This window comes from Ceratotherium simum, chromosome 16 (assembly GCF_057802395.1).
Source record: "Ceratotherium simum simum isolate JZ-2026a chromosome 16, ASM5780239v1, whole genome shotgun sequence".
NCBI classification, from domain to species: Eukaryota; Metazoa; Chordata; class Mammalia; order Perissodactyla; family Rhinocerotidae; genus Ceratotherium; species Ceratotherium simum.
This window is the reverse complement of record NC_141915.1, coordinates 1,602,342-1,627,485: the sequence shown is the minus strand read 5'-3', so window position 1 is coordinate 1,627,485 and position 25,144 is coordinate 1,602,342. Positions and strand designations below refer to the sequence as shown.

General features: G+C 53.2%; 1 protein-coding gene across 1 annotated transcript; it reads right to left on the bottom strand.

The window, feature by feature from the left end:
• Nucleotides 1-1,884: 1,884 nt before the first annotated feature.
• On the bottom strand, nt 1,885-24,273 carry ALKBH5 (alkB homolog 5, RNA demethylase). The gene is made up of 4 exons (XM_004432995.3): nt 22,755-24,273; nt 13,970-14,050; nt 4,477-4,632; nt 1,885-3,611 (listed from the first exon to the last, which is right to left on the bottom strand). The coding sequence occupies exons 1-4, from the start codon at nt 23,522-23,524 to the stop codon at nt 3,434-3,436; spliced, it is 1,185 nt and encodes a 394-aa protein (XP_004433052.1). The 5' UTR covers nt 23,525-24,273; the 3' UTR covers nt 1,885-3,433.
• Between the last annotated feature and the right edge of the window lie 871 nt (nt 24,274-25,144).

Sequence of the window (25,144 nt, the reverse complement as noted above, 5' to 3'; positions counted from 1 at the left end):
AGAACTGTGAGAAAATAAATTTCTCTTGTTTTAAGCCACCAAGTTCGTGATAATTTGTTATAGCAGCCTAGGAAACTAACACAAGCAGATGGGATGCAACTCCATTTGCCATATCATGGCTGAATTACAACCACAGTAGGCTACAAACACAAGAACTAAGCAAAAAAAAAAATCAACAAAAGCATTCTGTGAGAAACAATTGGCTATACAGAATTTATAATAAAGAATATTGTATATTTTATTACTTGCAATTTATGTGCTACACATCTTTTATATCAGTACAGTTTATAATAACTTTACATGTATGTGTGTATGTGACATATACCAGGTCTGTCTTGTATCCTCAGCACCCAGCACAGAGCTTGGCACAATAGTAGGGCACTCATATTTTTTGAATGAATGAACATGACTTTGGGCCTCAGTTTCCCCCACCACACAACACGTTTGGAGGAATGGGATGGGCTCCTCAGGTGGGCAGGTCTGGTACAGATGTTATTAGAGCACCTACTGTGTGCAAGACTGGGCTGGGGTAGAAACTGATGGTACTCAGCACCTGGCCCAAACAGTTGGTGCCCCAGGAGATGACTGGCAACAGTCAGATTCAGGGATCAGGTATGGGACCCCCACATTCCCTTAAGGCCCCCACTGGCGTGGGGACTGCTCAGAGGATTATCACAGTCCCAGAGATGGGGTGCTTTGGAGCCACTGTATAAGTGCAGAGACTGAAGCCAGTGACACAGCAGGACCTGCCGGGGCTGGAGCCCCTTCCTCTAGCTTCTCTTGTCCCTCAATCCTGCAGGGCGAAGGGCCTCTTTCGCCCAGGGACTAGGAAAAGCCTGAGTCTGGCTTTGTCACAGCTACAGAAGAGTCCCTCCACATGTGACCCCATCCCATGCTCCCAGTGTCAGGGGCCCAGGCCTAGGGTGGGGGTGCCCACCTATGCCATGTACAGTCAGGATGATCTCTGGCAAGCCATGTTCCCTCTCAGCTCCAACGTGTCCCCTCTGAGGCATCCAGGCCCGGTCTGCCCGGCCCAGTGGCTCCCCCTGCACGCCCAACTGGGCACAGACCACAGGGAGGCTCTGGCCCCCTCTTCATATCCTGTCACCAATGTACAGGACTGAGCCTGGGCTGGCCACTTGCTCCCTCTGGACTCGCTCTTCTCCTCTGTTAAACAGGCAGGTCAGGGGCTTGCCAGGTTTCCACAGCAAGAATTTGGCCAAGCAGACTTGTTCCGGGTACTGGAAGCAAATGAAGGAGATGCGAGACCAAAGCCCTTGACTAGAACCTGGCAGCCAGGTCCGGGATCTGGAGGGACTAAAACCCTCCCAATCCTACTCCACCCCAAAACTTCTGCCTCATGCCTGGATCCAAATCCCACAACTCTATTGTACACATCTTCAAAAGCAGAGACCAGAAGAGTTTTGTTCACTATTGGGGCCACACTGACAGCTTGGCCAGCATATAGTAGGAACTCAAGAATTTGTTTAATGAGCAAAACCACTTGCCTATCTTCTACAAAGGCCTTCCTCCTGCCTTTGCTCAGGCTGTCCCTCCTTCACTGGCATGCAGCCTCTCTGATCGCCCCCAGAAGAGGGGCTTCCAGAACTCAGCAGGGTGTGATCCTGGCCCCTGTGGGCCCATAGCACCCTGGGCACCTGGACACTCACTTTGAGAAATCCATCCTCCTGGGAGTGGGAGAGACAGCAGTAGGCAAGTCTACCTTCAGCTTTCAACTCCAGGTCAGCGACTCCTCTGGGGCTCTGGTGGGCAATGAGCTCTGCCTCCTGCCCCCTGCCCCATTCAGAGTTTAAGGAGAAAATAAAAGGATCAAGGAAGAAGCACCAAAGGCAAGCCCTCTCTTACGACAGCATCAGACAACTGTTTCAAAATATATTAGATTTGGTTTTTATTGTAGAGCACACATATCAGGGCAAAGTGCTGCACACACAACTACAAATCATTTTTGGGAAAAAAGCTGTAAAAAAAAAAAAAACTGCAACTGCTTTAGTTATGCAGTCCCGACGTGAGGAGTCCACGCTGGCAAAGGAGTTCTGGCCCCTGAGAGGGGCTCCTCGATGGTGACTGCCCCCGACTTCTGCAGCCTCAGGCCTGGGCCTCTGTAAGACAAGGCCCCCGGGGGTGATGGCAGCCTGGGGACTGGGAGGGTCTCTACTCTCAGCAGGCCGGGGTCTTGGCCCTGGCTGGCAAGGAGACATTTCTAACGAACCTAGATCAGCAAAACCTTGCAGCCTTTGAGGATCTGAGTAGGTGGAAATTGCCAAAGAGTTTACCTTTTTCTTTCCTTTTATTATTATTTTTTAAAAGCCCCTTCCTCAGCTCCCACACCCCTAAGGCTGAGGAGGCACCAACCCAGTTTGCAAGCCTGAGCTGTGGCCTTAGATGCATGCTGCAGGTGGACAGAGGCAGCACACACCTTCCTATGGGGATGACGTAAGAAGAAGGCCCAAGCTGGCCAGGGTAGGAGAAAGGAAAGGGAAAGGAAAAAGCCAGGAGACCCAAGGAAAAAATAAACTCGAAACAAAAGAAAACAGAAACCCTACCACACACCACAACAATTTTCCATACCCCAAATGCTAGACTGGGAAGGACGCCAGTCCCTCTAGCTAGAAACAATTTCTAAAACTGCCCCAACATGGCAAGTCTAACTGTTCCATACAATCACACGCATATGCTTGAAGGGAGCAACCCAGCCAAGAGGCATGCTCCTGGCAAGAGAGGTCAGGACCACTGCAGCCAGCCCCTCAGCTGCCCTGGGACCGACCCATGGGCAGAGCAGGCCAGCGGGCGTGAAGGAAGCCCGGGGGCTCAGCCAATAGCTCTGGGGTGCAGGGGCTGGCACTATGTAAGCCCCTGCCTGGTCATCCTGAATGACTGCTGCAGGAGTAAGAGGGCGTTTGCGTGAGCTTCCAGGGCCTGGAGAGCAGGTGAGAGGTGGGAGGACAGCAGGCCCCTGTGGAGCGGGCAAGGCCCAGAAGACCTCAACCCAGACATCAGTGGGCGGAGGGGGGACAGGAGACTGAACTTCATTCACAACACTGAGAAGATTTACATTTAAAGCAAAACAAGAATTTCCTTAACCAAAACATTTTGTTGCTTTTAAATAAACCCAGCATGACACAGCCCCACTTGAGGACAGCTGCCCCCAGGCCTCTACTGGCCACTCCAGCATGAGCTTCTGTCCCCTGCGGATGCCAACAGCCTTTCCATCCAGGAGGAAAACTAAGAACATAAGAACCAGGTCCCAGCAAACGCTGTTCTTCAGCCTTATCAGGCAACAAACCAAGGAAAAAATATAAAGCTCAAAAAGAAAAAAAAAAAAAAAAAAACGGAAACAAAAACCCTCAAAACGAAACTGAAGGAGGGGGCAGCTACATGAGGATTAACAGAGTCCCTGGAGGCGCAGCAGGCCTCAGTGCCTCCGCATCTTCACCTTGCGGGCGGGGCTGCCTGCCGCCTCGGAGCAGTCCTCCCCGGACTCATAGGACTTGCGCCAGTAGTTCTCAGAGCTGAAGCTACCCCTCCGCCGGTGTGTGGGCAGCAGCACCGAGCGCCGGTTCTCTTCCTTGTCCATCTCCAGGATCCGAGGCCTGCAAGGAAAGGGATGAGGGATTACCGGAGAGGCTGGCCAAGGGGCCCGGCCTCCTACCTCTGCGCCAGGGTCTGACCCTCATATGCGGCACAGCTCACTCCAGCTCGGTGCTTCTCCACAAAGGGCAGTGCTGGCAGAAAGCACTGGTGTGACTGTCCTTGCCCACTAAGTGCTAGTGGCCACTCCTAGTCTTTGAGACATTTCCCAATTACGCTGTGGGGTCTGCTTGGCTCTGGAGTCCAGTGCCCCGTACTGCCAAGGCTGCCACACAGAAAGAGTCATTCCCTCTCACAACCTCAAGATCCCACCCTCTACCTCTACTCCTCAACCCTCCCCTCTACTCCCACTTTCTCTCTCTGCCCACTCTGCCTCTGCTCACCAATCCTACTAGCCCCTGAAACCACCAAGCTCTTCCAGCCTGAGTTTCAGTCCGTATAGTACCTCCTGTCTAGAACCCCCTTCCCGCATGTCTTCCTCATCCTTCTGGTCTCAGCTTAAACAATACTTCCTCAGAAACCTCCCCCAACCCTCCTCAAATGGGTCCCTGGTCCACTATCTTCTAAGTCTCAAGCTTATCTCCTAGCATTTAAGTATAAACCACAAAAGTGTGTCTGGGTGGACTGAACAAGGGAGGATACGGACAAGCCACGAAGCATTCCCACTTGTCAGGGTCTCGGCCCAACTCCCTCTCTCAGTGTGGATAGGCAGTCGATAAGGGGTTAGATGGGAACGCCACCAACCCAGGGGAACCAGATATAAGGCTTTGGAAAGGTGGGCAATGCCAGGCTCCCCCACCCATCTGCCCTGTAGCCAGCCCATGGGGCTACTTTGCTGGCCTTTGTTGAGGGTCCTAAGTCGAGTACCTATGGGCAGCATCAGGGTCTGCTTTGCGGTGGGACCGCTTGGGTTTCAGAGTGGGGTCCCTGTTGTTTCCCGATAGGCGATCTGAAGCATAGCTGGGTGGTAACACAGAGCTGCTCAGGGACTTTGTTTCCAACCGGGGCGCATCTAATCTTGTCCTGCAAAGAGAACACACATGGGGTCACCAGTGAGCCTCTGATGAGGGTGTTGGCCCCATCGGACCAATTCTCTCTCTGGCCAGGTTGAATGGAGAGGCTAGCAGTCTCTGCTCTGTGCCTCAGGCTCCTCACGGTTCAACTAGAGATTGGTCTGGCTGACTTCCAAAGACCCACCATCTTAAGTTCAAGCTTAGCAGTAAGGCACAGGAATACTTCTGTTTGGAGACTTCCCTATGAGACTTCCAATGATAGAGATCTGCTGCCCCAGGAGAAAGATCCCAGGACTCTCTCTCAGCTGGACGAGGCAGCCCCACCTCACCCCACTCAGGTTCTCCAGAGACATTTACTCCACTTGCCAGAGGACTGAGGGCCCCACTGGTGGGCACCAACATACTCCAACAGACACCTTCATCCTTGCCTGAAACACCAAGACAGGAAGGTTCTCCTGGTCCAGTCTTGTGGAAGGGCTGGAGAGAAAAAGAGTAAGAGCGTCCCTACTCTCACACAGGGACACTGAGGCTGTGCAGAGCCAAGAGCCGAACTCCACATTCACACACTTGGCTCTGGTCCTGCCACAGCTACCTGGTAGCTTCTGCTCGTTCCAGGATGCTGGCCGAGCCAAGGCCAGAGCGCTTTTGAAGGCAAAGTCCTCACCTAGCACTGGGAGTGAGTTTCAAGGAACACACCAACTAGTAAAGAGAAAACACGCAAGTATAGAGGGGGACAGAGAAGCTGGGCAGGGAGGTAGTCCAGACAGTGATCTGAGTCCTAGATGAAGCCAGGTCAGCAGGAAGCTGGCCTGGGAAACCTCAAAGAAGCCCCAAGGTTTCTTGTGTACAGAGTACAGAGCGTGCTGGCAAGTCAGACCAGTGGCTGCAAGGGGCAGGAGTGAGGCTGGGGGTGGGAGCGATGGGGGCACAGCTGGCCAAAGTGCGGAAGGCACCTTTCCCATAGGCTGCTGGGTACAATGCAGTAACGTGGTTCTGAGAGAAGGTGCTGTAGTTGGGGCAGGACTCAAAGGACGGCCTTCCAAGAACGCTGAGGGAAGAGAGCAGGAGGGAAAGCTGAGAGCCGCCACAGCCCAGGCTGCCTGGCATTCTCGGTAACAACTACGTCCAGTCCTCACAGCTCCCCCACCCCTGCTGGCTGGCCTGCTGTAAACAGATAGGGAAAACTGGGTCAAAGGCAGGAAGTCACATGTCCTGGAAGTCATGGGAGAAAGGTTTAAGCCTAGGTGAGACTCTAAGCCGGTGAGGCAGGAGCCACAGGGCTCTAAACCTAGGAAGGGGTCTCTACACTGAGGCCAGCAGGGGGTGCCTTCTGGCTGGGAACCAATGTTCTGAGGCCCTCAGGCCCAAACAGGTGAGCAGGCAGGTGAAGCAACTGGTCCCTGGCCCTTTGCTTTGGCCTCATAGACACGGAGGCCAGAGGGGCCCAGCTGCACAGACAGGCCCACTAGTCTGAGCCTCCACTATGGGCACTCCAAGCTCAGGAAAGCAGGCCCTAGCAGCAAAAGATCCAGCCCTGATGCTGCCACTCAGAATCCAGCCTAGTCACCATCCCTCTCTGGGCCTCAGTTTCCCCACCTAAGCAAAGGAGGGAGAAATGCAACTGACTCTAAGGTCTCTTTCAGTTCCGAAGGTCTAGAAACTGAAGACAAGTCCACCTCCTTCATTCTTTAGATGGGCACCAGGAAGAATTGGTGCTGGGCAACACTCAGATATGAGGGTGGTATTTAGAATCACCTGAGCCCTGAGGACATCATCTTTACCAGGCCAGGCCTCATAGCCCTGCACTGAGAGGTCCAGGTGGCAGAAATCAGACCAAATGAGACATTAGCCATTAAGCTTGACTCAGAGGACTCCAAGGCTCTGAAGCCTCACTGAAGAAAGTTCCCGTTTGGCAACCACAGAGCTAAGTCCAACACTTCCCCGTCTGGTACTATGGAGCTAAGTCCAACATTAAGACCCCACGTGTGCCAGGGAGCACACACTCAGGGCAGGAAAGCCTGTTTGCCCCAAAAAGCCCTAATTAAACCCTGGTGGGCAGGGCCTACCACCCTGGAGTTGTTTCCTGGGGTGAGTGACAGATGGCAAGAGAACAGCAGAGCCATCAAGAGGAGAGCTTGGCCTACACACCTCCGGGGCTGGAAAACACGAGCACATCCTTCCACGCGGGTACAGCTGGTACACGCTGAGCCCTGGTGTGGCCCCACAGCCACGGGGCAGTGGTAGTGGCCCCTCACAACGGGTCTAGGACTTCTGGAGAGGCTGGGGAGACAGGTGGGACAAGCTGAGACTGGACAGACAGGCTAGGGACATGGACTGGCTCTGTTTCTCTCCAGCTGCCTAAAGGAAGAGAATGGTGTTGTTCCCCACCCCCACCCTCCCCCTCTTAACAGCTCTGCTGCCATCAGGGGGCAGCCCTCAGATGGGGGATGACGAGGTGGCCCTACCAGCAACCCAGCCCCCTGCACCCACTTTGGGGACAATATGAGCTCTGGGGTCCAAAAGGGCTCCTGAAGCATCCCTTGGAGCTGTTACAAGTACGCCTCAGAACAGCCAGAGAAGCTCCTGCTCTCCCTCCACTTCCAGCCAGCTGTGGGAAGCCAGGCTAAAGTCAGATCCCAGCCCAGAGCCCACGAGCAGCTCATCTTCAGAGCACGCCCCTCTTAAAAGGCAGCCAACTCCCAGGGAACAGGCCAGGCCCCTCAGGGTTCAGTGGACAGAGCCACAAGTTTGGAATAAGGAAGCCCAGTTCTACCAGTAAGGTCTGGGCCTGGGCCTCCTCAGGTGGCAACAGGAACGAAGACCTGTGTTATAGACCTGAGTCAACACCCAGGGTCACAGCAAGGCACCCCAGGCATGTGAGGTGAGGGTTAATCAGGCAGACCACCATACCCAGAAAGGTCAGCCAGGGTGTCAGGACAGCCCCCAGGACAAAGCAGGGACTGGGCCTAGGTACAGGGGAAGCCAGAACACAGGAAGGATGACGGAGCAGTAATGTAACACATTAACATGTGACCTGGGGGGAAAGAAGGGACTCTGTCCCAGGTGCTCCCCTCCTGTTCCTTCATCATTCATGGAATCCTGCAGAGAAGCTGTGGGGAAGATTATTCTCAGTGTGGGAGTGGGAAACAATGCTACTTCAGAGACCAAGTCATTGGCCTAAATCACACAGCTACTACCCCATGGTGGCCTCTGAAGCCCAGGTGGGCTCTCTCCACTGCAGCAGGGCAGAGTGCTGTCGGACAGACCACCCTTTCTAGGAGATGGGGAACCAGTTTGCACTCCAGGCCCGGCTACCAACCACTCCCTCGACTTCTGGCTCCACCCTCACCAAGCCCTTGTAGCCCTTGTGCTACAAAGCCTGGCTTTCGCGAAGGAGCCAGGGGGCAGGGAGCAGTGTGGCGCGCATGCTGAGCACCCCCTTGTCTACTAAGTAACCTGGGCCCCTAGGTCCAAGCTCCAGCACTTCTGAGTATCAGACTCCCACAAAGCACAGACCTGTGCCACTGTTTCTCCTACAACAGTACCCACCGCCCCCCACTCCTGGCACCACCTCCCATCAACCTCCCTCCAACATCACCCTCTCCAACTTCTGCCCTGCTCCCCGACAAGGTACTTCTGAGACAGGTGTAGAAGCCTGCTATGGTCACAAGAGCCTACAAGGCACACGAGGGGTGTCACCCAAAGAGAGGGCACCCCAAGCACATGGTCCTGGGCTTCCAGCAGACCTGCCCCCATACATAGCCTGCAAGATACTCAGGTCCCAAGGGGAGCCTCTCCAAATCGTTCAGCCCGATTACCACCCGTCACACACACGTGTGTAACCCAGGGCTCCAGGAGCCAGGGCTCCAGGGATGCCATCCAGACAACAGGGCCAGCATCACGAGTGCCCAGGGATGCCCCCAGCTCAGGTCTGTAAGGTCTAGATACCATCCTCCAGGACACCAGAAGGCCAGACACCAAGCTTACCTTCCCTCCACCTGGGCCACTGAACAAGACACCTCTGGGTTTCCCTTTCCTCCCACTCCATGTGCCTCTGCTCACACTGTACCCCGACTGAGCACAGCCTTCCTCCTCCCCTACCTCTGACCCCTCAAGCTCAGAGGGGAGCTATGGTGAGGATGGGGCTAGGAGAAGCGCACACAGCATTCTCGAGTTTAACTATCCCCAGCACCACAAGTGCCCCAATTTACAGGTGACAACACAGGGATCAGGTAACCGACCTCTATTCAGTGAGGAAGAGGCAGAGCCAGGCCAGGAGCCCAAGCCGGTCACATCCCCTCATTGCCCCCTTATTCCTTGGGCAGGTTGTGGACATATCAGGCTGGCCAGGCTGCCAAATGAGCAGGGCGTATGCACGTAGACACACACATTCACTGGACCAGGGAACAAAGGTGGGCTAACCCTTGGCACAGGGGACAAGAATCATGGACACAGAAGTAATGGCAGAGTCTCGGTGGGGGCACTATCTCAGGCCTGGCCAGGGTCAGGGAAACCAAGAGCTGGCCACTCTTCCCACTCCACTGAGGGACAAAGCCTAGAGCACACCCTCCATTCTCACCTTCCACTCATCCACACACACAGCCTACATCTGGGCTGCTCTGCTTTCAGGAATGGTCTCCCTCTGACCCCTGGGACCCTTTGGGCTGAATGACCAAATAAGCCATTTAGCTCAGCCTCCTACAAACACTCTCTCCCATGCAAATCCCTCACCACCCCCTGCTCACACGCCTCCATGGCTCTCCAAGGCCCTCTAGATTTCTCTGGCACAGCACGCAGTCCTCTGACTAGCTTAGATCGTATCATGTGCTCCACTCCATCTCTACTCAGTATTCCAGAACAGATTACCTCCAAGTCCCCGGACTCCGAGCCTCTGTAAAGAGCATCTCTTCTGCCTGAATGGGCTTTCCCCTGAGCCTCTTCTATGCATGCCTGAGGCCCACACCTCTGTGACCACCTTCAGGTAGCACTTCTTTGGAAAGCCTTCCTTGCGCAGTCCCTAGTGAGGTGCTAAATGTCTGCCTTCCCCCAAAAGACAAAGGGAATGAGAAGAGACTAGTATACTAACCATTCCTGGCACTAGCACAGAGCCTAGCACACACTAGCCTTGGTTAACATTTGGCAAATGAATCTCTAGCTGCTTTTCCTAGCTTCTGCTCACTCTTAGCTGAGCACCACTTGACCAAGAAGTGGGCTACTTACACTGCCTTGAGCCACTTGATGTCGTTAACTGGAGGACTAACATGCTGGAATAAAGTCTTGTAGGCAGAGCCGGTGCAGCCCTGGGGGCCTCCTGAAGACCAAGGGACTAGGTGCCCTGGCCATCAACTGGAAGGCCTGAGGACCCACAAGCCTTTTCCTGATAATCAAGTTTTGATCCAAGGCCTCCTTCCCCCATCACCCCTCAACTACAGATGTCCCCTTACTTACCACTTTCCAGCCTTTGAGCTTACCATTTCTACCTGGCCAGCAGTTTCTAGCTCAGGAGCCAGATCTACCAAGCCTGTCTTTGCCTTAAATTCTGCTCCCCCACTGATACAAGCTGGATGTAATTTTTTGTTTTTGCTGGGCCCCAGGGGACACATACCGTGCTTTTAGGACAGTGGTCACTCTACTTGCGTTGTACTGGCCTGCAAAGTGCCAACCTATTAAATACCAAAGCACCAAGGGAGCGCTAAGTCTCCTGCATGCCTGCCTCAGGTGCTTCGTGCATGGTAGATGCTTGTTTCCAAGTTAGGAATCCTTGTTCAAAGATCACTCCAAACTAGCTAGATGACCTGAGGCAGCTCAATTCCTACCTGAGCCTCTTTCCAAACAGAGTTCACACCCTCTACTCTGAGGGTTAATGTGTAGGCAACACTCTCTCCAGAGCCTGGCACCTAACAGGTGGGTACTGGGCATGCGGCAGCACGCAAGGTCCTTCAGAAGGTTGCACATTAGGAAACTGTAGGAAAAAATGGAACACTCCCCACCCCCCCCATCGGCCCTGACGAATTGCTACACCATAGAAGTTGGTTAGCCTCTTCATTCTCTAACCAGTAATTTAAAAATTTAACCACATCTTCAAAAAAGTTAGGCCCAGCTTCCCTGCCAGGGGTACCAATAACTAACAAAGCGGCATATTGGGCAGCTCGCCCTGGGTGGGCTGAGAAACAGCGACATTCAGGGAAGTCGGAGGATGCTGAGGAGCTGACCAACCTGCAGCTGCTGCCTCACTCCACTTTCTGTAGAGTAGCCCCCTTGCCACTTAAAACACTCTCACCAATCAGCTTTCTACTTGCATAACAGAGGCAAGAAAGTTCTTCTCTATGTGAGCTTGTTTCTTAAACTCATGGAATCCACCCCAACGACACACTGGGGCAGGAGCAGGGCTTGGGGTGCTCCACTGTGCAAACCACCAAGGGACAACAAGACCCAGCACTGGGAGACCCAGGTTCAAGGCTTCACTCAGCCATGTACTGGTTGTGACCCAAACAAATTATAACACTAAGCTGCAGCCCAAGGATTCCACTACTGTGGAAGCTCTCAGAAGGTTACTTCCAGCCTCCTAGTCCTCCCTGTGAGACACGATGGTACCACGTGCATGAAGACTCAGCACCACCCAAATTCAAAGGAGCCACCTTTTGTTGAACCAGAAAGCACTTGGCAGCCACCCACCTGTTTCTCCCCGAGGCCCTTAGGAAGACCACCCAACTCTGACTGACCTGAGCAATGACAAAGCCCCCAGGCCCTCCCTCAGCGACATGTGCAATCCTTACCTGAACTTAAAAGGCAGCAGGACTGGCTCTATCCCCACCCCCCTCCATGAGGAGCAGGACCAGGCTCAATGCCCAAATTCCACCCACCTGGGCCCGGCTTCACCAGAAGTCAGCCAGGTACTCACCAAGGCCACATCCCTGATATCTGGGCAGCACCCGGGCCAGGATGCTCCCCTTTCTATCTTGTCACCAGCTTGTTCTTTTCCAAGACAAGCCTCTACAGCTACTCTGGAGCTGCTCCTCATCAGCCTGAACTGTCCTCCTCTGACGCGTCCACTGCCAGGGGCCCAGGTGACCAAAGAGCTTCCAGGGGGCAGCTGGTTAACAGTGTAGACTCCTAGCTCCACCAAAGAGCATCCGATTCAGCCAGCCTGGGCAGCCAAGTATGGGAGCCACCATTCCAGAGGAAGGAAACAGCTGGAAGAGACCTGTCACTGGCTATGGCCACCTCCATGTGCACCTCCAGTGAAGATTTTCCTGGGATAAGCTACTAGGAGAGGCTTGGAGGGCAGACCTGGGAAGTTGTTGCTCTGGTACTATATACCCTGGGAGCTCCTATCTAGGTTCCTAGCCTGGGTGGGCAGGTGGAGCTGGAGATGCCAGGTACAGCCCGAGAAGAAATGACTGGGGAAAAGAGGCCAGAAGGGTGCTACACTCTGGGCTCCATCACTTCTAGGTTCTGGGTTTTGACCTGTGCTGGAACCACAGGAAAAAAAAGTGGAAAGGCAGATAAAAATTTTTCTTCTGATGAATTCTGGGCATATTCTTAGGCTAGAGGAGAGAGGCTGCCAGCTGCCAAGCTGACCCGTCTGGAGCTCCTAAATGTGCCTAGTGCTCTGCCTGCACCACAGGACTGCCCCGCAGGTCTGCATCACCTCCATTCTACAGGTGATAAAATAGAGTCTCAAAGTTCTGACGAGACAAAGTGGCAGAGCCATGCCAAAGAGACTTCACCACCACATTATTCTAGAGTTCTCGGCCCAAGTGGCCAAGATGCCAAAGTTATCGACTGAAATTAAAAAGATGGCAAGCCAGAAAGTAAGGATGTACTTTAAAAAAGAGAAAGCTCCCAATGGCCAAAGCTGGAACAAGTTGAGCATAAAATACCTACCAAAGAGTTCATACTGATATAAGTAAATGATTGAATAAAGAAATACACAAATGGGGGAGAAGAGACAACCTCCTGTGAGAAGAACTCAGAATAATTTGTGTGGCTACCCACTCCTTGAGGCGGTAGCCCCAACTCCCCACTCCTGACATGGGCTGCACAAGCGACTTCCCTCCTGAGAGGACAGTGCGTACAGGGGAGGGACACAGGGACCTCACAGTGCAGACCCTGACACGCACGGCCGCAGCCCTGGGTTCAAGGTCTACATCAGGGGGATGAGTCCTTGGCCCGGACATGACACGAGGAGAAGCGTGCTTCTTTGTGGTCTTCCTCCCCAAGACCTGTAACTCCAGTCTAGCCGTGAGAAAACATCAGAAAGTCCCAATGAGAAACGTACGTTCTACAAAACAGCTGACCAGTCAGCATTATCACGAACGAGGCTAGTCTGAGCAACTGCCAAAGCCAAGAGGAGACAACCAAATGTACTGTGGGATCCTGGACAGAAAAAGCACATTAGAAAAAACCGAGGAAATCTGAATAAAGTCTGGACTTTAGTTTATAATCATAGATCACTATTGGTTCATTAATTGTAATAAATGTACCACACTAGTGTAAGGCGTTAATAAGGGAAATGGGGTGTGGGGTACATGGGAAATCTCTGTACTATCTTCACAATTTTCTGAAATCCTAAAACTGTTCTGAAAAATAAAGTTTAATTAAAAAAAAAAAAAAGATGGCAAGCTATAGGACATCCTGCTCCAGCCTGGGTCTCGGGACTGGTCTTGCTCTGCTCACTGACATCCATACAACCCTGGGCAGCCACCTAGCCCCCTGGAACTCCATTCTAAAGACAGGCTTGTCTTGACCCGGCGTCTGCTTGGCTCAGTCCATTCACCCATGGGCAGAAAGAAGGAAGCACTGGTGAGGCCAGGTTTGGCGATGTTAGTCAGTACATCCCCGACTCCCTGGCCAGAGAGGAGGGACAGCCACTAGCCATGTGCCTGCACAACACTGCAGCCTAACCTCCCATCTTCGTTTCCTCTCCTCATTCCCTATTCCTCCCAGAAGTGAAAATAGAGGGATTTTTAAAGCAGACTGCTAAGGCACTGTCTAAAAATAATCAGCAAGAGAACATGTGACAAGTCAGAAGCAAGGAGGCAGGGAGAAGAAGAGGGGGGTCTGGAAAAGTGTTCCCCAGATCTTGTCTCAAGACTGTGCCCATAAACACCAGGAGCATGTGCATTTGCTCAGCTCTAACCTCCCTAGTTAGCCACAGAATTTAATTTTCTGATGAAGAAAAGACAAAACAGCCTTATCCTCACAGAATTAAAATCAAAAAGTAAACAGACCTCGCTCCCAGGCTTCACGCTGCCGTGCTATTGCTACAGAGGAGCCAAGTTCTAAGGGAACCCAGACCTACATCTCCAGACAGGCCTGCAGGTGCCGGACACCAGGGCACTTACTTCCTGAGAATGATGACCGCTCTGCGCTCCTTGATGTCCTGAGGCCGTATGCAGTGAGTGATTTCATCAGCAGCATATCCACTGAAAATAAACACAGAGCATGTGAGCATGGAGAGTAGACACACAACCAAAGTTCCTGGGGCGTAAGAAAACAAAAATATGGTTCAGGTCTTATAGCTGCCCTCTGCTCCATTATTTGAGATGTTCAAGGATCTATACGGAAGGGAAATAACATGTTAAGCTCCAGGACACTTTTGCCCAGAAACCACTCAAGGAAAAACCTGGGATGAGGCAAAGGAGGGCCTTCAAGGCAGAAACTGAAGCAGGAATCTCCCTGTTCAGGAGTCTTTCTTTTAAAAGGCCCCCAAGAGGGTACACCTTTAGTGGCCTTGGAGGCAGCTGGAGTGACTCAGGCCAGACCTTGGTGAGAAGACAAGAACTGCATCTCCTCCTTCTTCCCTCCCTTTCCCCCACCCTTTGGCACACAGAGGAAGCCAAGGCAGACGCTGACAGCACTGAGTCACCAGAGAGAACTAAGACTGCAATGTTCAAAAAGAGAATTTGCCTACTTGAAAAAAAAAAGCTTTCAAAATCACCACTTGGGGGGATCCAAAATCTTGAAGACAGCTGTGTTTGGGATATTTTAAGAATTTCCATCACACTTAAATATCTATTTATTTTCATCAAGTTACATAATTTTTAAAACCGCTCACAGACCAATGAATGTGGGTAGATGACTGTCCTCTTCACAGCTAATGTCTTTGGGATTTGAAATTCTGGAAAGAAACTCAGCTTCCTGAGCCCCTCACATGCCCTCAACGGGAGAATTGGCATCTAAGAGGAACCCCACCCCAAGTTCCTCCACTGAGCTGAGGCAGTTCTACACAGCCAGAAACACACTCAACCACAGGCCTACTGGGAGGTGAGTACCTTCTCGGCCTTCTCCTCCTGTTCAGGATTCCCTTGACCACCCCTTGACCACACTTCTTCCTCTACATGGCTGCTAATCAGCTCCCTTCTCAAGGGCAGCTATAAAGACACATGCTTAACTGTCAGAAACACTGCAGGCCCAAGAAGGACTCCTCAGGATGGCCAGGCCCCTCAAGTGCGGGCAAGAACTAGATGCAAGAACGAATAAATAATAAAAAGGCCAAGAGGGAAACAGCTCTGATTTGGAAATTTAATTTGAGGCCATGGGAGGGGTAAAGAAAAGAATCTTTATTTTAGGGATTTCCCCTCAGAGCTGCTCCTAGACCAGAGTTTTTCACTTTTCTCTGTGAACACCAGTCCCATGAGAAACCATGGACAAACGTCCAGAGTCAAAGCAATTCGCAAAATACTGACGAGTTTAAAAAAGCATTAGTATGTTAAAGGATCCGAGAATTACTATGCAAAAGAATCTGCTGACTTGAACTGAGCACTGACCAAAGAACCTTCTCTCAAATAACACCTATTAGTATCTGCAGGCCCACAGTGAGAAATGCCACAGGGGGTTGGAAGAGCTGAAGAGACCTGGGTTTGAAGCTGAGCTTTGTCATCTACTAACTTTGTGACCTTAGTTAAGTCACTTGCTGGGCTTAAACCTCAGTTTCTTCATCTGTAATACAGACAACAGTACGTTCCTGGGTGTTCATTTTGTTATGCTTTATACCTTAGGTATATGTTACGTGGCCACTAATGACTCTAAGATTTTAAAAGTGGGACAGCGCCTCCTCCCTTCCAGGCAGAATTACAGAGTTCTATGACTACGTGATTGGCACCCCTGGAAAGCGGCAGTGGGAGGCCTACCCGCAGGGCTGTTGTGAGAATCAAGTTAGATAACACAGGATGCCTGGCACCCCACTCCCATTTACTAAGCGCCTGACACAAGCCAGAGGGGCCCTGGACCACCCTGGGGCAAGCCAGAGCCTTGGGTTCAGCACTGCCAAGGAGATGTGATCCAGGCTCCCTCCTGCAGGGATCTGCCAGCAGCAGAGGTCTCCTGGGCCCCATTCTCAGGGCTAGAAGCTCTAGGTCTCCTCCCATGCTCTTGTTATTCCACGTCGTGGGGCGTGCGGGTCTGGGCTGCAAGGCAGTCCCATATAAACACAGGACTTCCCCAAAGAGCTAAGTCCAATTCCCCAAAGGCACATATCTAGGGCCTGAATCTGCAGTACTGGCTGCAGGCAACCTTCCCTACTATCAACAAGTATTACCAATCTGTTCGACACGGCTACAGGCACTACTAAGGGTGGTGACTTCCCATCTCCAACAAGGAACCACTTCCCTTAATGCAATTCTGGAGCAAATCCAGACACCTGTCAAATCTTAACTGATCCCACCCCTCAAAGGGCTCTAGAATAAAGAACAAGCCATGCCAGGTTCCTGGCACCGAGCCCAGGCCTCAGAAGAACTAGTGTAGAGGCAAAACTGCACAGGTCCACAGAAATGACCGTGGCACTAACTCCACCTGACAAACTCATTAACAGTGCCCTTCTAGAGCCTCCTGGGCAGGTGTGACATAGCCTACTGACCCCACCTCAGAGTATCAGACTCCTCTGGGAGCAGGATGCTCCAAGTCCCGACCAAGGGAAGCTTTTCTGGCCAAACTTCCGCAGAAAGTGTCCAGCAGAGACCACAGAGGGTTATTTACTGCCAAGGAACCTACTCGCTACAAGAGAAACTGTTTGAAAGTCCTAGTTTGCCAGCTTGAAACTTAATATGCCCTGAGTCCAGCCCTACCCTTGGCATGAAGAAAAGTTCCAGTGCCTCCTGCTCTTGCGTTTTCACAAGGAAGGGAGAGGAGGAAATACCTCATGCTGGTCAGCCTGTCTGCTCCCTGCCTGGACTGAGCCCCCATCGAGTGCCCCCACCCTATGCAGCAGTGACCAGCATGCCGCAGGCATCAAGACCAACAGCTCTGGCTCTGTCGTCCACTAGCCCTATGCCTGAGAGGGACTCTTGAGAGCTTCCTCCAGTCCCCCACACTGCCGACCCATGCCTCTGCACTACTACATTCGGCCTTGTGGAAACTCTTCCCTGAAAGACAAAGCTCTGCAAAGGCCTAACTCATCTCTGCACACAGTGGACACTACAGGAAACGTATGTTGAGCTCAAATGTTCTACTGCTTTGAAGCCTCAGTTTCTACATCTGCAAAACAGAGATCGCACCAAGTCCTTCCTCAGAGGCTAAGGTGCAGGTTAAATGAGGAATCTGAAAAACTCATTTATCAGGGACTGCGCGGGACTGCACACTTCTCCTCTAGAGGACAGTCTTGGAGACTGAGTTGTTAATGGCACATTTCTAAGATGGCCACCATTCCCCATCTACCCTGTACCTTGCCCAGGACAGTACAGAACCAGAAATGGAGAGCCTGGCCAAGGTATCAGCTTGGTGACAGCCTCCCTCTGGCTGAGGCTATCTGCTCCAGGCAGCCCCCACGAGCATGCCTCACTACTGAGAGGCCCACAGGACCGAGAAGCTTAGCCTTTGGGGGGGCAGCAGGCCAGCCACCTGGGCAGAGGGTGGGGCAGGATCGTGAGCTCAGGCTCAAGTTATAAGCAGACCCGAACCTCCAAGAAGACCCATGGCCTAACTTTATGAGAAGTCCTGGGGCTTTCTGAATCCAGAAGGAAGAGAGTCAACCCGCTCAGAGTCACAATTCTTTTTTTTTTTTTTTTTTTGAGGAAGATCAGCCCTGAGGTAACATCCGACACCAATCCTCCTCTTTTTTTGCTGAGAAAGACTGGCCCTGGGCTAACATCTGTGCCCATCTTCCTCTACTTTATATGGGATGCTGCCACAGCATGGCTTGACAAGCAGTGCGTCAGTGCATGCCCAGGATCCAAACCTGCAAACCCCGGGCCGCTGAAGTGGAGCACACGCACTTAACCACTACGCCACCGGGCCAGCCCAAGTCACAATTTTATACACATTCAGGTATAAAGAGTAGCTGAGCACACCCAGCAATACATGTCCACAGACATTTTACCTAACTTCAAGCATTCAGCAGTGTGAAAGAGATTCAATTTTCAATAGCAACTCTATGGCATCAATAGCCCCATTTTGCAGAGGAAAACTAAGGCCCAGAGAGGTTAAGTAACTTTCCCAAGGTCAAACAGCTAACGTGGTGACAGTGGAACTCCAATCAAACTCTTAGGTTCAGTGTCTATACTACACTGGTTTTTGTTTCTTGGTTTTTTTGGTGGTAGAGCAGGTAATGAGGGCTAGGAAGAAAAGTCCACCTGTGTTTCCTGGTGACAAGGTCCAATCCATCCTGGGGACCTTGGTGACCTCAGCAAAGGACACATGCATACCCACTACCGCCCTGGAAGAAGTCTGCAAAGATGAGCCCATGCTCCCAGGACCATATCTTAGTGACGGCTGCACACCAACTGCCCAGCCAAAAATGGCCAGCCAGCCCTGAACTTTTTACGGCCTATTTAGTTCCTGCTTGCTCTGAGCTTCATGATTAAGATCACGGCTTGCCTGCTAGCTTCCTTGCCTTTGTTGCCCTCTGTGCCTTCTTGTCAGGCCTGGCAGGACTGAGGCCAGCCAACCCCTCGGCCCAGAGCTCCTCCTGAGAATGTACAGCCCTGACTTTACCCTGAGGTTCCTCCTCCTCCCCTGGAATCAGAAGATTCCACACAAGAGATGTGGCCTAGGACCTATCTGCCCTACTTTCCCAACTATTTTAAGCCACAAAGCTAAATTTTGCTTTCAACCAGCTGAACAAGATCAGCCCTTAGCCCAGAACTCACATGGGTGCCCACTCCAGCCAATATCAACTGTTAACTGGAAGTCACAGGCTACGCTCACCTTTGCATGTCCCATAGCTGGGCGATACATCGTTTCCAGACAGGTGGCTAAGGCCTGGGTCTCTGGGCATGTAGCCACCACAACCTCAGACCATGCAGCAGTGATTAAAAGTCACAGCAAGTAAGCAACTAGCCTTGAGGTAATTATTCTAATTAATCCAACTGAAATCTGTTTTAATCTACCCATTCATCCTACAAGGAACAGGAGACGGAATGTGGGATGAACTAATATGAAGAGGAGGTAAAAGATATCTATTTCCCTAGAGAACACCATTAAGAGGAAACCCAGGGGCTGGCCCCGTGGCCTAGTGGTTAAGTTCTGCGTGCTCCGCTTCGGTGGCCCGGGGTTCAGTTCAGTTCCCAGGCACATACCTACACCACTGGTCATCAGCCATGTTGTGGCGGGACCCGCATACAAAATAGAGGAAGACTGGCACAGATGTTAGCTCAGGGCCAATCTTACTCACCAAAAAGTAAATAAATAAAGACCTTTGAATGAATGAACAACAACTATTCAAAAAAAAAAAAAAAAAGAGGAAACTCACCTAGGGCCAACATAGGAAGGTAACAAGAAAACAACTGCCAACTGGGTTCGGACAAAGTGAAGCACTTCCAGAAGGGTCTGTGAGGCCTTGCTCTAAATGCCCACGTTTGGACACTGCTGAGTCAATGTTTGCCACACACTAACATCCACACTGACAACTACAAATATAAAACTGAATTCCCGGGCCGGCTCCGTGGCTTAGCGGTTAAGTGCGCGCGCTCTGATGCTGGCGGCCTGGGTTCGGATCCCGGGAGCGCCCCGAGGCACCACTTCTCCGTCCAACGCGGGGCCGAGTCCCACGTACAGCAACTAGAAGGATGTGAACCTATGACATACAACTATCTACTGGGGCTTTGGGGGGAAAAACTGAATAAATAAAATCTTTAAAAAAAAAAAAAAAAAACTGAATTCCTGCCACGTTGCCTTGGACGGGTAGTCATCACTGCCACCAACAACTGAAGTCTGAGTCAGATGAAAATTACTAGAGCTCCTCCCCATCTACAGAGAACCACTCTTTTCATCAGCTCCTCCTTTCCAATCTGCAGCTTCACCGCTCATCACCTCTGGGCTGGGATACATACCAGGAAGTGAAAGAAAGCATCACCTCTCAGCAGCTTGGAGAGGAGCCCAGGCAGGATTTGAAGAGAGGCAATACCAACAGACAGGTGTTCACCCACCTGCACACCAAGTAAGCTGAGAGTGCTAAGTGAGCAGGTGCCAGAAGATTTAAATCAGTGGTGGTGGTGGTGGTGGTGGTGGTGGTGGTGGTGGGTGTCCAGAACCCCAGAGCCAGGGCTATCAACTAGGGATGATTTTGCCCCCCAAGAGAGATTTGGCAACGTCTGGAACATTTCTGGTTGTCACAGAAGGTGGTACTGGCATCTACTGGACACAAGCCAGGAATGCTACTAAACATTCTACAACGCACAGGACAGCCCCCACACAACAAACAACTAGCCAGCCCAAAACCTCAACAGTACTGCTGCCGAGAAGTTCTGATCTAGAGCTTTACCAAGGCATGCCTCACCGGAATCTCTGCTTCAGGTCCAGGTTGCATCTGAGGACTGACAATGAACTCCATCTGCCTTAAGTCAGCATCTACCAGCCTCCCTTACCTACGGCTACTCCCTCCTACTGCCACCAAAGCAGTTGCATGCTGCCAAACCCCCTCACTTTCTTTGCTTGACTAAGTCTTAGTGACCCTTCAAGTTCCAGCTTACTTCCTCTCAAAAACTTCCAACACTCCAGAGTCAGTTAAGATGTCCCCCCTCAGTGTACTCCTGCACTCCTGCAGTTACCTTCATGGGCTGTAACTGCCTATGGCCTCCCCTGGGCTGTGAACTCCATGAAAGGAAGAGCCATGTTTTAGGCCCCACCAAATCCCTAGCCCCTTCCCCAGCAGAAGAGCAGGGGATCATTAAATGGTTGTGTATGAAAGTAAGCACCCATTAAGTGCTTACCCTGTGCCAGGCCCTATGTCAGACACCAAATCCCCACATTTAATTCCAGTAAGCTTTAGAAGCTGGTATCATCCCCTTTATAGATGGGAAAGCCAGCTCAGAGAACACCCACGAGATCCCAGAGCAAACGAGAGCTGGATGCAAAGCCTGGGGCAGCACTTCTCAGGACACGGCTGAGCCTCTCACACTGACTCCACAGCCAAGTCTGAACCAGGAGGGTTGGAAGGGACTGGGAAAGCTTTAGGACTTGACTATTCTAAGGAAAAGATGAGAATTTTCTTGATGATGCAATCCTGTTGCTGATCACTAACAGACCTGCATTTTCAGAACTTGGAACTTCTGCTCTTCAATACAGGGCTGCGCGTGTATACAGCGGGAGGAGGAGCCTCAACGTCGCAAACTGCCTCTTGTGATCTCCCCATTACACACCTGCCCACTGTCAGACCTCCTGACGACAACCCTGAGGGCCCGCGACTACGTGGAAAATTAATATCCCAATAAGAGACCAAACGGCCCTTGTGTGAGACCCTTTTAGCACCCGGCGCCCTTCAGTGAAGTCAGACACCAAGCTATCTCACACAGCAAGCCACTTGGTAAGGCATGCCCTGGAAACTCCATCTTAAAGTGCTCTGCTAAGACATCAATCTGGGAGCACCATGTGCAGACCTGAGGAGAAGCTCGGAAGCCCAAATGACAAAGAGGCATCTGACAGATAAGTGGCCCTCTAAGTTTGAGATGCACAAGGAAGCCGAAGCATTGCTTCTGCTGCCACTGACTTCCCAAACTTCCCATCAGGAGACCTTGGATATCACGAGGCTCCACTGCCATCCCCAGATACGGAAGCAGCCTCAGCTGTTCAACTCAAATGAGACAGACAGCCTGCTCATGGTAGTAAGAGGGCTCCAGGGACCCCACTTTTCCCCATGACTGTGGCCTATGGCACTGACCGCACCTCACAGATTAAGCTGCTCACAACAAAACCTCAGTGTGTCCTGATCCCGTACTAGAATTGGGTGGCCAACCAAGCCATTCTGAACAGCTGCAATCTAGATCTCCTAAGAGGTTTTAAGGATTACTGAAGTACATTGCTAGATGTACTTATTTCAGGGCTGGAAGGAGGCAGTTTCCAAATAAATTTTCTGCTTTATATAAACAACAAAGGTGTTCCAGCAGGCAACCTTCCCTGGGGGCCAGGGCACTGAGCTAATTCTCAGCAGGATCTAGGACCCAAAATAGGCCAAGAACCTAAGTTCTGCTGCTGACATAACCACAAGGCCAAATTCCAGGTAAAGAAACCAGTTTTATTTTGTTTCATTTGGTCCTGATAACAGATAACAGGTTCTTACAAAGGACCGATGGGACCTTCCGCAGCCAACAGGAGCTGAATTTTAAGAGTGTGCTGCACTCCACTCCTGGCCCAATCACTGATCTGTTCAATTCCAGGGAAGTCACTCCCTCTCTTAGGAATGGAGAGCTGTGTATCAATTAAGTACACTCAGGAGCCTTCCTCTGTATTTACTCTTAAGAAGTCCATGAACATTTTCTCTGTTAAGAAAACCAAGCACGGCAAAGTTGGAAACGCTTTTAAACAGTAAGTCCAACTCACTTCTTTTTAAACACAGATTTGGAAATAAAGGCCCAAAAGGGAAAAGTGACTTGCTAAAATCACAAAAGGAAAGAGACTCCTAAAATCTCAGCTTTCTGAAAAGACGCCTTTAGATTAATTCTCAGTCAAGTCCGTGATCACGTCAAATCTGCCTTTGGGATACAGAATTCTAGATCGGTTCCCTGACCCCTCCCTGCTTTCTTACTACGTATACACGTTTTAAAAGCAGACTCCTTTCCCCTCCCCGCCCCTCCTACAAACAGAAAAATGGGCATGAACTGTGAAAAGCGCGGCTCCTACTGGCTGGGGCCTCCTGAGTCGGGGTGGGCAGCCTACGGCCGCAGGATGCAGGGCGCCCCCTCCTCCCAGGTGGGTTACCTGAGCACAGTCACGCTGCCCCTGCGCACCGGCAGGGAAAGCACCGGTTCTGACACCCGGATAGGCTTGAACTGGAACTTGCAGCCGAAGCAGAGCGCGGAGTCGCTGAAGAAGGACACGGACACGATGGGGCGCTCGAAGATGTGGATGGGGTCCACGTGAGACACGATGCAGCCGCCGGGCTGGTAGTCGTTGATGACGGCGCTGTTGACGAAGCCCTCGGGGATGACGCGGTGCTCCACCAGCTTCTGGATCACCAGCTGGTGCACCCACTCGGGGATCTCGTCCACATCGCCCGGCGGGTAGAGGCGCTCCTGGCCGGGGCCGCGCTTCTGCAGCTGCGCGCCGTACGTGTAGCCCTCGCCGAAGAAGTACTTGTTGCGCAGCGGGGCGCGGTCCACCGTGTGCTCGTTGTACAGGCCCTTCTCGGCGCGGGACACCACCTCGTCGATGCGGGCCTCGATCTTGGCGCACTCGTCCTGGCTGAACAGGCGCATCTGGCGGATGCCGCTCTTCACCTTGCGCGCCTCCTCCTCCTTCTGCAGCTGCTGCTCCTCGTAGTCGCTGCGCTCGGGGTCCGAGTCCTCCTGGTACTTGCGCTTGGCCCCGGCCACCGGGTAGGGCTCGGCGGCGGCGGCGGCCGCGGCGGCGGCGGCCACGGCGGCGGCCGCGGCGGCCGCTGCCTCCCGGCTGCCCGCCTTATAGTTGTCCCGGGCCGTCATGGACTTGAGCTTCTCACGCAGGTCCGTGTAACCGCTGGCGGCCGCCATGGCCCCTGCGACGCTGCTCTAGGGTCCTCCGGGGCGGGCGGGGCGGCCGGGCATGGCTCTCGGGGGACGCGCCCCGGGCCCCGGAGGGAGGGAGGGCCTCAGCGCCAGGCCCCCATGCGAGGCCGCAGGACCTGGCGAGGGCGTCGAGGGGCCGGGCGTGGGGTCGGACTCAGGGGCGGCAGGTCATGCAGCGGCGGCGGCAACGGGGCTTCCTCCTCCTCCACCTTCTCCACGTCCTGGGGGGCAGGGGCGCCGGCAGCACCTCATGCCGCGGAGGGCGGCTGCAGAGGCTCGGCCTGACTCTCGGCCAGACCCTCGGACGCCCGGCCCGGCCCGCACTTTAAAGCGCTCCTCACGACGTCACGGGCCGCCCGCCCGACGTCCGCCAGCGCCGCTCCTCAGCGGGCTCCTCAGCGCGCACGCGCAGTGCTGCCGGCCACCGCGGCTCCGCGCGCAGCGAGCATGCGCGCGCGTGCGGGCCGGGTCAACAGAGGTGCCGGCGCAAGCGCAGACGGGGACCGCTCATCCTCCGCCGCCCCTCCCCCACTCACTGAGGGCTTCGAGGGAGCACCTTCAAGTATCAAATAGCAATCTGTCTCCAAGCCGCGCCACGTCCGCGACCGAAGGGCTCCCTCCACCGGGGTGCGCTCGCGCTGTCAACGCTATCGCTATGCTGCGTCACGGCATCGTTCGAACGCCCGCAAACGCCTCAGCTCCTAGCGCGCAATCACCAGGGAACCGCCACAACCTACGCTGCCGCGTTACCGCCCCTTTTGGCGCTTCTTCTCCTTTCATTGGGCCACCGGCCACGCGCCGGGCGGGCCCAGATGGGATCTTCCGGAAGTTGGTTGGTAATCATGCCTGTCAATCAGGCGGTCGCCTAGGCTACTGCGCCCGTCACTTAATTAGCCGCGGGAGGGCAGGGAGGGCGGTGAGGACCCCTGAAGGGTGAATGGGTGGCTAAATGTATGCCTGAATGGAGATCCCACAGGAGGAAAGCCCTCAGACGCTTAAGGAAACTTCTGAAACCGGCGTAAACTTCTCAAACTGCGCGACGGAGAGCACTAAGTCACAGCTCTGAACCCAGACGACGACGGCCGCAGAAGCTGGACGCAGTGTCGGGGCGCCTCCCTGGCCCCCTGCCGCCGCCGCCGCCGCCGCCGCCGCCGCCGCGAGTGGACGTTCCACGAGTCACGTCCCGGGGGCGGCGGGCGCGTGCGCAGCCGCGGGCACGCGCCGCCGGGTGGCGTAGCTCCTCCCTGGGCTAGAGATGGGTGGGGGCGCACATCTTCCCGAAGGGCGGAAGAAAACTCCAGGGGACGAGTAGGCGCACGGATAAGGCAGGACTGTAGAGAATGACTGGAGACAGTTCAGCAGTTAGGAAGCAGTACGATCGGGCAGGTGCTCGGCGGGAGCAGAGGCGCGGCAATTCGGGCTGCGCGCGGGCCGGGCCACAGGCGCGGGCTTCTGGAAAGGCTCCCGTGGCGCCCCAGGATAAAGTTCAGCGGCTTTGCTTGGCGTTCAAGACCCTTCTGGCCTTGCCCCGTCTCCGCTCCAGGAACGCTGAGCCCCAGCCTCGTCCTGGCACTGCCAGGTCTGCAAACATACCGTGTCACACCT